The following is a 12,053-nucleotide window of genomic DNA, read 5'->3' on the forward strand; positions in this document are numbered from 1 at the left end:
AAAATAAATTTAATAGGTGAGGTGTACTGCAACAGGCTCTTGAAATGCCCATATTTATAGTGGTGATAGTGGATGCATTCGTTAGTTTTAAGAAAGTAAAACTTGGCTCAAATTCAAGCCAAGTAACTGACAGGGTCATTTTACTTTTTCTTTTGGTTTCATTATTCCGTTCTTCCATACTTTCTGTTTCTGATTTAGAAGATATCCAAATTTAGAAAGTTTCCGTTTTGATGCGTGCAACCTTTTACGTAACATCCGTTGGGATTTACTGGCCAAACACGCTAATCGCGATAAATACCGAGCTCCTCCATTGTTCTCATTCGCCTCTCTTTCTGTCTCCTCTCAGAGCGCTGTCTAGAAGATCACGAGCTGGTGGTTCAGGTCCAGGCCTCCATGAACAGCGACGGAAGATTCCTCTTCAGGAAGAACTATGCCAAATATGAATTCTTCAGAAACCCCCTGGTAATTGTTTTTTCTTGCACATTTCTTAACCTGTCACTCCCGACGTCCTCTTGTTGATATATGTTATATGCCTGTAAAAAAAAAAAAAAAAAAAAAAAACAGACCTGGGGCAACAGCACAGCAGAGTCAGTGACTTTTTTATGGTGTGCTCTGTAAGTATTTTATTTTTTTTCAGATATTTTGTAATGTTGTTAAACTGCAGCTGCTGAAAGGATACCTCGCTGAAGAATTTTTCTGATAGTGTAATAGTGTATATCCTTATGAGGCGGGACCAGACACGACATTGTCACGTTCCTTGTGACAATGTGTCTTCGGAAATATAATGACAGCTGACTGTACCTAATGAAATTTGCGTGACGTGTCTCTTTCTGTCACAAATTCCTGCCCTGTAATTATTGTCGCAGTCGCTGACATTCTCTGCCTGTCTCAACCTTCTTCGTCCACCAGACATTTTTCCCGGAGCACATGGTTGCGTGGTGCCAGGAAACCAATCATACGATTCCACCATCTCAGCTCCTTCAGGTACGTCCAGCACGCGCACACACACACGCACACACACACGCACACACACACACACACACATATCGCTCTGTTTCTGTCTTTCATTCTCTCTCCTCTCCCTGACACGCACTCAGTTTAGTTTACCTCCGAGTCAGCACCTGCTGCATACTGTACAATCAAGCTGACACACATCACCTCTGACCTTAGACAGCGTGTCTCGTCAGAGCCTGCAGTAATAACTACTGTTGATCCCCTGTTGACACATGACTGTCTCGGTGCACACACCGCAGGCCCGGCACTTGTGAGGGGTGGAATTAGGCAACCAGAAATAGAACATACAGTTCCTTACCTATCCACTGTGTGTTTGCACTGCACAAACTCGCACTGCACAAACTCACACATGTGGGTCACATGTTGTGCACCTCACACGCCATGGACTCTTCTTCACGAAAGGCTCACCTTCCCCCTATGGGAGGAGGCAAAACAAAAGATCCTCTCTACTTAGAAGCTCAAGCTTTAGCGTTTTAATGTTTGAAGGCTTTACATGCAGTCTGGCTCTCTCCTTTATCATGTAATGGAGCTGTCAGAGACAGAACCCCAATCCATCCCTTTATCCTCTCTACCCACAGAAAGCTTTTAACTCCCGTGCGGATCATATGGACGGTGCGCTCGGTTATGCTCCACATAGACAAGTCAATAAATGAATGGGGTGAGCTGGAGTCGTGTCAGGAATTCCCAGTGTTTGACTTCTTCTAAACGCAAGATCGTTGCACTCAATTAGAGCGCTGTCCTCCAGACCGAGGCCCTTTTCTGGGCCGAGCTCATCCAGGTGTTTGCAATATTCGCCAACATGCAAGAGGCACATGTCAAAGCGGGGCAGTGAGGGGTGCAGCCCCTTGGAAAGAGAGCGTTTTGAATTGTGAACGCCGGGCCTCTGCAAATGTTGGAAAATCTTCATGCATTGTGAGATGTTTCCAAAACACTGGGGAACATGTGCTTCAAATATCGAACAGTCCTCTGGAACAGTTTGTCTTTCAGCCACAAGCCACAGATTCCGAATCGGCTTTGATAACTTAACCTGCCACTTCATGGTGTGATGTAAAACATGGAAACTCTGGTTTTAAGGGTTTCTAGTAGCAAAATGGCTGGCACATTGCATGACATGACATGTTTATGTAGGTTTTTCTTTTTGTGTTCAATAAAATGTCATGAGAAGCTAAAGGCCTCGCTCAAAATACTAATACACATACACCGATCAGGCACAACATTATGACCACCTTCCTAATATTGTGTAGGTCTCCCTTGTGCCTCCAAAACAGTTGTGACTCATCAGAGAAAGGACATTGCAGTGACAAATGCCTTCAAATGTTTCCTGTTCCCTCTTTCAGAACTTCCTAGCGACCAGTAGCTGTCCAGAAATCCAGGGGCATCTGTATATGAAGGACGTAGGTAGGAAGTCATGGAAGAAAGTTTACATGTTCCTGCGGCGCTCGGGACTCTACTGCTCCACAAAAGGAACCTCAAAGGTAACAGCAACTCTGATCTTTTCATCTCAAAGGCACAATATATTCCAGATTGAGTGTAATTACCTTCAAAGAATTAGCCGGTTTTTGAAGGCGGCCTCTGTGCAGTCGGTGTACCCCCCGGGCCGTCTCTCTCTCTCTCTCTCTCTCTCTCTCTCTCTCTCTCTCTCTCTCTCTCTCTCTCTCTCTCTCTCTCTCTCTCTCTCTCTCTCTCTCTCTCTCTCTCTCTCTCGCTATCTCTCTATCTCTCTATCTGTGTGTGATGTCCTGACTTATTAATTATTTCTGTCTCCAGGAGCCCAGACATCTACAGTTACTAGCAGACATAGAGGACAGCAGCATCTTTACTGTCACTACGGGCAAAAAGCAGCACGGTGCGCCCACGGAGTACGAGTTCTGCATCAAGGTGAGTCTCGGATGACCCGAGATGAAAACGTAATCTCATTACGAAATACTGAAATGACGAAACATTACGAGCAGTGATTCATATCCTGCGCGGCTTTCTGTTGAGGTTAGAAAGACGTCTGCGTGTCTGCATGCCTGCATGCTGATGAATAAACCAGTCAGGTTCTGGTTTATTGCTGTATTTCTCAAAGTTATGAAACGGTTTATCCCTTTATTTTTATCGTTAATTTCCTCAGTGACGCTGGGAGTAATAATGGGAGTGATGATGAGAACAAAGCAGTATTGTGTAATAAGTGTCATCTGCGCTCTCGTTCTATTGATTGGCAGCCCAATAAAGGCAGAGGGGAGATGAAGGAGCTGAGGATGCTGTGCGCTGAGGACGAACAGAGCAGAACCTGTTGGATGACTGCCTTCCGACTCTTTAAGGTAACGCAGCGGTCTCAAAAATATAAACAGCAACATATTTGATAAGTTATCTTCATCTGTGCATAGCTACCAAACTTGGGCAAGAATGGAGATTTCTTGCAGTGGAATGTGATCTAGGACTGTGTAGGGAATTTGAATTAAAAACAAATTTGCACCAGCAAACCTTTAACTGTTCATAATATACTGATTAAGAGTTGTATGTTATTTATTCACTGATGTTTTCTTTTCTTTTTTTACAGTATGGGATTATATTGTACCAGAACTATAAGATTCCTCAGCAAAGAAAAACCTTACTTTCACACTTCTCAGCTCCCGTGGTAAGTTTTCTTCTCCTCCTCATATTCTAATTAAATTAGGATCCTGTTTCGGCCTAACACCTCTGCTCGGATCTTTGACGCATTACTGATTATGGCCATAGAATGTACTGCAGGTACAGCTGACAAAGCACCGTGACTAGCGCTATTTCTGCACTTCACACTGTCATGCGCCTTTGATCTCCCCCTAGCGGAGCGTGTCGGAGAACTCCCTCGTGGCAATGGATTTCTCAGGGAGGATAGGCAGGGTGATCGACAACCCCGTAGAAGCTCAGAGCGCCGCCATGGAGGAGGGACACGCGTGGAGGGTGAGGCACAACCTCAGTTTTTCTGACCCTTTATGTATCTTGCTACAGCGTTCACACAGAGCAACAAAAAAAAGAAAAGAAATGGTCTATAATGGATTTGGACTACCTAAAGTGAAGGATAATTAAATCCACTTGCTTACTGATCTAGAGGAAAGAAATGTCAACTTTACTCTTATTTAAGTTTAAATTTACTCTAATACTTTACTTGTAGTGGAGCGTTATGATTTTATGCTACTCTCTACTCTGATTTTATTGTAATTCAACAAAACGACTTCAACAGAATATTGTGTTCCACTTATTCGACCTCTGTAGTTATTTTACAGCAGATAAGGACTTAAAACAACCACAGTAATATAATAAATCATGTCAAATACAGTAATATGCTGTAAATTAAAAAAAATGAGTTAAAGCAGCTCAGTCAGCTGCAGTATTTAAATGCTACGTTCATGTAAATTCAATATAACTTATAAAACTAGACAATGCCCCTTTTGATGTGTAAAAAAAATATTTTTACTTTTATCCTCTTAATACAGCTTTCTGATAAGACTTACAGACTTTCGCTAAAGTAAATGTATGACTGGAAGCGTTTTTGTGCCGATGGTCCGACTGCTTTTTCCACCGCCAACTATCCCAGAAGTGTCTTTTTCCGAGCTGCCGTTGTGACGAGATCATTAACTAATCCCCATTGTGTTGTCTCTGTGTGGCATCTCTCTCAGAAGAGGAGTCAACGAATGAACATACTAGGTTCCCACAGTCCACTACACCACTCCTCACTAAGCTCAGGTAAAAGCGACGGCACTATTATTTATTTTTTTAAATTTTTTTTCAACTTTCCTTTGCACATTTTATTACAAAATGAACACGTGCGTTTTAATATATGTGCGTTTTTAATTTTTCTTCCGCAGTCATCCACATAGCTCAGCTGTGGTTCCACGGCAGGATGACCAGAGAAGAGTCCCATCGCATTATCCACCAGCAGGGACAGGTAGACGGGTGAGTGAGCTGGATTTTTATACATGTAGTTTTCACACAATAGTTTTTTTTTTTGTTTGTTTATTTATTTATTTTTTATTAGTAGCTATAAAAATCAGTATTTTTCAGGGACTTTCTCACAGTTGTTCTTTTTTTTTTTTTGTTCAGGTTGTTTCTACTGAGAGTCAGCCAGAGTAACCCCAAGGCGTTTGTGCTCACACTGTGCCATCACCAGAAAATCAAACATTTCCAGATACTACCGGTAAGCCTTTCTGCTATTTCCCATGATTATCTAATCTGTACTGTGGCAATAGGCTCACCTTTTAGAGATCATAGAGCATCTGCTAGACCCTTAACCCTAGTGTTGCTGGTGTCTTGCATATTTGTTGTTTCATGTGTTAAGAAATCTGTAGAAAATGAGTTATGTCAATCCGAGAAGGTAAACCACTGAGGCAAACACCTTTTTAACTCTTGTCTCTGTCCGTGTGGGGCGCCTGCGTTCTCTTCCGATACCTCCAGTGTGAAGAGGATGGCCAAGTCTTCTTCAGCCTTGACGACGGCGCCACCAAATTCACCGACCTGATCCAGCTGGTGGAGTTCTACCAACTCAACAGAGGAGTGCTGCCTTGTAGACTCAAACACCCCTGCACCGTCGTGGCCTTATGACACCTTCTGCTCATCTCACCCCTCCCCGTGACCCCCAACACTTGACCTGACTCTGCCTAAAGCAAACCAAACAGAGAGAATCTTTCCGTCGGTCGGTTCTTTTTGTTCGCGTCTCTGTAGGAAGCTGGTGAGTTGACTGACGTTGCTCGTTGTTTTGCATCGCCGGGAGTCCGCTGGAGACTGCTGACCCGTTGGATTTCTCTCGATCTGCGCGGAGCTCTGAGGAGTCGGACACGCAACTTGCTCTCGAGGTTCCGAGAGAAGAGAAGATCGAGGAAATGAACACTGCCATCTGTTGCAGAATCTTCCACAGTGTTGCTCCCAATAAATAGGCACGGACCCGCTAAAGGTCGCATCACACAGCTCAAGGATATGACTGTATTTCCCTTCAACTGGACAATCAGCAGGACAGTTCAACCTTTCGTTTGGACCACTCCGCTTTCTGAAAACGAACACTAGTCTCGTTCAAACTTTTTATCACACGTCCTCAAAGAATACACCGTGGATAGAGAGTCTCCCGTCTCTTAGTTTTGTACTCATTGATGTGGGTGTGGCCTTTCACGGTGCACGTCCTCTCCACTGGCGCACCGCCACTGCCCTCTAGTGTCATAGACGTGCATGGACATGTCCAAATTCAACCCGGATGAGACTGAGGGAGACACAGGAAAGGAGCGGTTGAAACAAAGTATTTTGTGGACAGTACAAAACAAGATAATCACCTGCATCGACCACATCTGCAATTTGTCTCTGATCTCACAGGGTTTCCTTCTTAACGATGCATCAGTTGCAGTCATGTATTGTTGGCAATATTCTCTTTAATAAGTCTGCTCCCTGGACATTTGCAGCTCGCCGTCGTTCATATAAGCTACTCGTTATTCCCAAGTATTTCCCAGGCGACTACCACGAAAGCGAAATTGCATTAATCGAAGCACGGTGTCATTCAGGGTAAAGAAACAAGGACAAAAAAAAAAAAGAACAATTCCAACCAGTTTTGTTGACTGTAATGTTGAAATTTAATTCGGGTACGGAGGAGGAATTTGCAGACATATGCAGTGGGATTATCCATTTTATTTAATTGCAGTCTAATGCATAATGTGTACCATGAGTACCTTTTTCTTTTTTGTTTTTTGTCTGATTCTCCTCCTCACAGCACAGGGAAGGATAACCACTAGCATTTCCTTCTAGAGTTTTATCCAAATAACTGTCAAAACAAGCGAAAACAAAATCTATATTACACTTTGTCAAAGACATCCAGCCCAGAGATGCAGCAGAGCCAGTGGGGAACATCAGTCCCTGGTTTTGATGGTATTTATTATTATTATTTTTTTTACATACACCTCCTACCTGTTGGAAGTTGGTGAGATGCCGTCAGACATACATGTGTGGTTTAGTGTCCTAGACTCACTGTGCATTACATTCCATATAATGTGGCCTTTTTCTGCCTGGAAGTACTTGTTAGAAAAGAAAAACAGGATCCATTTTACAGTAAAGCATTGTCACCATTTAAAGCTAGCTGCCGGTACGGTATGGATAAAATACGTGAGGAAAGAAGTTTGTGATGCTCTTCTAAACTAATGACGCATGGATCTCCGTCTTTTCATCCTCACAAAGTCCCGTTTTCACTAGCCTGCTGCTGGATTGAATGAAAATGGGCGGCAAAAAACTGGAAATCACACTTTGACAGGCACATTTGGATAATTTTTCCCAGTGTCCTTTCATTTGGGTTTACTGACTCGCACATGATTTGTCTTCAAGGGACGATAACGAGATCATCAGGCTGAGAACGCAGGGCATACGTGTTACACTGCTTTTTGCCCCAGACAGCACCGTTTGAGCACAAACCAATTGTTTTGTTAGTGCCAGCGAAGAAAAAAACTGGATATACCGTAGCGTTTGGGCACATCTACAACGGAGCTCCTGTAATTAACCGTAGCGAGAGGAAGGCGTCAGCGCTGTGTCTTTAGATAGGTCAGTTTTCTTGTTAAATTGATGCTGTTTTTACTCGTCTGGCAGGGTGGAATCTCTAAACAAATCTAAAAAGTCTTCAGGATGCTGAAAGCCTATAGTTTCTCCCTTGGTGAAATGTCTCCCGCACGCGGCAGTTTTTGTTGGTGTCTTTACATTTGTACATCTGAAATTTCTCAACATGTGTTAGCCCAAGGTTCGGTGGTAGCAGCGTTGTTTAGGCCACCCGCCATCAACAGCCATTTTTATTTGCCAGGAGGTTGTCTCAATGGTTCATTAATTATCTTGAGATGCAGAATAGCAGCACTACTATTGACACTGTGCATGGTCACTATTATTTATCAAAAAAAAAAAAAAACAAGAAAAAAAAAAACAATGCAATGACTCTTTTTTCTTTTTGGTTTTTTTTTTTTTTTTTTTTTTAATTGTTGCAGCTAAATGTATTTATTTATCTGGATGTGACTGATTACTTGAAAATTTTAGATTTTTTTTTTATAATTTTTTTTTTCTCTGCGCTGTTCTGTACAGTTTTCTTTTGTCATTACCATGAAATGATTTGACCGGTGTGATTATTATTATAATCATTGTAATGAGATAGCCGCTATTGATGTTTTTTTTTTTGTTTTTTTGTTTTTTTTTTGTTTTGTTTTCTTTTGATTATTCAAAAATAATTTTGTCATCACCAACACTTGTTATGAAGTGATGTTTAAAGCACACTGGCATCCATATTGTTAACGTTGTCATTCCGGTAGAGGATAATAATGTTGTGGAACTGAAAACAAACAAACAAAAAAAAAAAGAACCAGGGTTACCCAAAGCATTAGTCGCTAAATTGATTTCTTGGAAAACTCTTCTAATTACAGCTCTTGATTTCTCCCAGATTTGTTTGGGGGGCAAAAGAAAGAAAAAAACAACAGAAAAGCTTCTAATTTTCTCATCATCGCCATCTTGTGGCGAATATAAAGAATATAATGCTTTGGTTAAGTAAACCTCACCATTCTCATAATTCACTTCTTGAACATCCTGCCTTGCAGACAGACTTCTAGAAATTTAGATGTTCAACCCTACCCTAAAGACTCAGTAAAGCATTGTCATCAATTCCTCTGTACTAATTTATACCCCTAAAACTGCAACAAGGAACTCAGATCAACATTGTTAAAGTAGTCTTCATGGCTTTAACCAATCTGTTTAACCAACCACACGAATGTGGATCTGGAGTTCACCATGTAGGGATTCTGTCGCTGGTATCACCTTAAGCTGCTGAGGCGTCGCCGACTGACATGTTGTTCTGCACTCAAACTCCCCGTGGAACTTTTTCTGCCTGATGTGAAACGTGGTAACGTGTCACGTGAGAGGTAGCTTTATGTTTATGTTTGCATATCAGTCGTTGCAGGATTTTACTTTTACTCTGTATGCAAAAAGAAAAACAAAAAGGGGTCAATTCAGATAGCAGAGAAATAAATAAGGTGTTTTTGCATATCCACACTTTTACACCTTACTGATATGAATGTAACCGTGTTGCTCAGGGCTGACTTGGAGCACGCTAAAAACTACTGGTCCATCTAAGAGACTTCAAGTTCAGGATGATGGTGATGATTATGATGATGACCTCCATGTACAGGAATACTTTAGTTTCATTAAGCTGGGACTTGTTAACTTTTCTCCATTATGTGCACCAACCATCTGCTAGTTGTGATTACTTGAAAAAAGAAAAATATACTTGCAAAAAATCGATTAGATCCATTCACTATTTAAAGAGTTTTTATGTTTTGTTTTGTTTTGTTTTTTTGATGTGTTTATTTTAAAATGGCCTAAAAAACAAGAGGAAGAACAACTGAACAAAGAGGAAATTCTGATTGGGTACAGACACATCAATCAAATGTGTAAATAAAGTCACTGACGGAGGCAAATAGATCTACCAGGCAAACTGGAGCCGCAGACGGTGCCTCTGATGACCCCTCTCCCTGTGCACAGACCAGAATGACACCATCGCTTTCACTCACACACACAGTTTAATCAGTACTTGATGAATGCAATTGGAAATCAGAAAGCTGCACTCTCTGTAATCTGGCTAAATCTGCTGGGAATGTCTTTTTTTTCTGCTGCAACTTCAGTAGCCTTTATGAGCCCGAAAGTGAATTGGCCCTGATCCTGCAAAGACGGATTGATCGATTTCTCTTCTGACTCTTGTGCGTTTTCACAACATTGTCACAATGCAAGAAATCCTGGTTGTACAAATGAGTAAAGTAAATATATATATATAAATATATATATCTATATATAAAAATATAAACTATTATGTATTTCAGGGAATGCAAAAAAAAAAACAAAAAAAACAGTAACTTATCTCTGTGCAAGAGAGAGCTCCTGTGTTCATAATGTGCTTTGCTTCAATCTGTAAATAGTTGAATGGCTTATAAATCTTAATTGTAACCTTTTCAGGTATTTTTGTACAAATAAGGGACTGATATATTCTGTTTATTTTAATTAGAATAAAACATTAATACGTTGATATAAAAAAAAACTACACTGTGGTTGTCTTTATGTAGGGAAACATCTGCTGCAACTAAATAAACCGACCCTGCAATTTCAGATTTCTGTAATAGGTTTATAAAATGTTACAAACCATTCTGCATGCACGTTAGTTGTAATGGTTTAAAAGTTGTGTCCAGGATCTGAACCACCACTGACCAAGTACGGATAATAACTGTAACCTTTAGGCTGTCCACTAGGTGGTGCTGTTCTACTACAAGTTAATGGATTCGGAAAGTGAAGCCAATCTGTATTTCATCAACATAGGTAATCATTTTGTAACAACACATGCAGAGACAATAAATGTGTATTTATAAGTCATTATGTGACGCGAAAATCTGGTCAAAGTGGGGGTCCACGTTAACAGTGTGAGAGCTCAACCTTCAACACCAACAACTGTGTGTCACACCGTTTGGATTATCAGTCATGCAAAAATAGCGAGGTTTCACAACTTAAAGCTGCTCTGCTGGCAAAGAAAAAAAGATTAAAGATTAACATGTCTGAAGCTTTGCAGCCTGCAGCAATGGTGTTTTCCTACACTTTGGTTTTAAAGCAGGTTTCGACAATATCGACATAATGCGGGGGCACTATAATAAACACCAGCATTGGTAAGTAGCCTATATAAAATTCGGTTTTTGTGACAGAATTACATGAAAAGGAGTTTAGAATCATGATTTAGGCAATACTGTCCTGTCAACTTGACAACACGAGTGTTTTAGCTCTAATATGACTATTTGAGTACACTCATACTATATCAGTATATGACTATTTACAGTGGACACAGAAAATAATAATAATAATGTTTCAGTATTTCTACTGCAGACAAGGGAGTCTTATAGTAAAATTAGATGTGGCAGCCTCTATAAACTCTTAACAGGTTCTTTAGAGTAAGTGACTGGTTAACTTTACGCTGGGAAGTGATGAGCGCCGAGAGTAACATAAAACAGGTAGTCCCCCGGAGTCTAGACGCTGGTGGTGGTGGAGAAGAAGAAGAAGAAGACGTTGACGGGCGAAAGGTGCTGAAGGAGACCTCTGATGAAGACTTCTAGGGTGACCACGGAGAGGTGGAGGAGGGGGGTTATGCGACAGACAGCCTGCAGATGGGGTGACAGAATGGCAGTGGCTTTAAAGCACAGGGACGAGGGAATGAATGGCTGAGAGAAGGCTGGAAAATAGTTCAGAGAAACAAATCATGAAGGGACGGATCTTCCTCACTGAGCTTTCGTCTACGTGGACTCTGTGGCTTAAGAGAGACTTGTTTGTTCAGTTTCAAGTCAAATTAGAGACGCTTGAATTCAGCGTTTTATTCTGTGTCTGTCTTAGAGATGGTGGGAGGTTGGCCACCATTTATTTCTAGAAGCATGCTCTACTTCATAAGTGTAATATACTGTAATATATATTTATATTGACAGGCCTGTGTGTCTGACGATTGTTGCAGTAATGGTCCTATAAGGCAGAGAAGTGATCGTGCCAACAAAGATTCAGATGAACACATGAATCAGTCAGCTGTAAGAGACTACCAGGAAGATGACCAACTGGGCTAATAGTGGGAGCCAACATCTGGAAAGGATATCATTGCTTAGTATGGAGCCCATGCCGTTTCCTGTTTAAGCCTCTGATGGTGGCAAAGCGAGGGTTTTCAGATGTTTGTCTGGTGCACTTCATCTGTTGCTTCTGCCATCTATGTGCACGGCTTCCTCTTTTTCCTCATCTCTCTCTCACCTGATCGGGTATGTGTGTATGTGACTGTTCGTATTTCTCTTTACCTCATTAATAATGAAAATGGTTTACGAGAGCAACCGATTTGAACATTACAAGTCTTCTTCTATAAGCCGACCTCTGGTTTTTCACTGAAGACCCGATGCTATCATCCTCAAATGAAAACTGAGTTCCTGATTTTGTGTTAAAGTCACAGGAACAGTGGAAGGGTGGTAATATTTGTCTCCTTCGTCCTAATCTCACAGCTATCTACTAATCTT

General features: G+C 41.3%; 1 protein-coding gene across 2 annotated transcripts in view; it reads left to right on the forward strand.

Annotated features, from left to right (window-relative positions):
- The window catches only part of grb10b (growth factor receptor-bound protein 10b), a 63,099-nt gene extending 52,062 nt beyond the window's left edge, over positions 1-11,037 (forward strand). The window contains exons 7-17 of one of the 2 annotated variants that reach the window (XM_084556210.1): positions 347-462; positions 910-984; positions 2,352-2,489; positions 2,782-2,892; positions 3,219-3,317; positions 3,557-3,634; positions 3,823-3,939; positions 4,656-4,722; positions 4,845-4,932; positions 5,080-5,173; positions 5,431-11,037. In XM_084556210.1, the coding sequence (XP_084412336.1) occupies positions 347-462; positions 910-984; positions 2,352-2,489; positions 2,782-2,892; positions 3,219-3,317; positions 3,557-3,634; positions 3,823-3,939; positions 4,656-4,722; positions 4,845-4,932; positions 5,080-5,173; positions 5,431-5,577 (1,130 nt within the window). In that variant the 3' untranslated portion in view covers positions 5,578-11,037. The remainder of the gene's footprint in view (positions 1-346; positions 463-909; positions 985-2,351; positions 2,490-2,781; positions 2,893-3,218; positions 3,318-3,556; positions 3,635-3,822; positions 3,940-4,655; positions 4,723-4,844; positions 4,933-5,079; positions 5,174-5,430) is intronic. The other variant, XM_084556211.1, reaches the window with a different exon arrangement.
- The last annotated feature ends 1,016 nt before the right edge of the window (positions 11,038-12,053 follow it).

The sequence above is a fragment of the Chelon labrosus genome, assembly GCF_963514085.1.
Source record: "Chelon labrosus genome assembly, chromosome: 12".
Taxonomy (NCBI): Eukaryota; Metazoa; Chordata; class Actinopteri; order Mugiliformes; family Mugilidae; genus Chelon; species Chelon labrosus.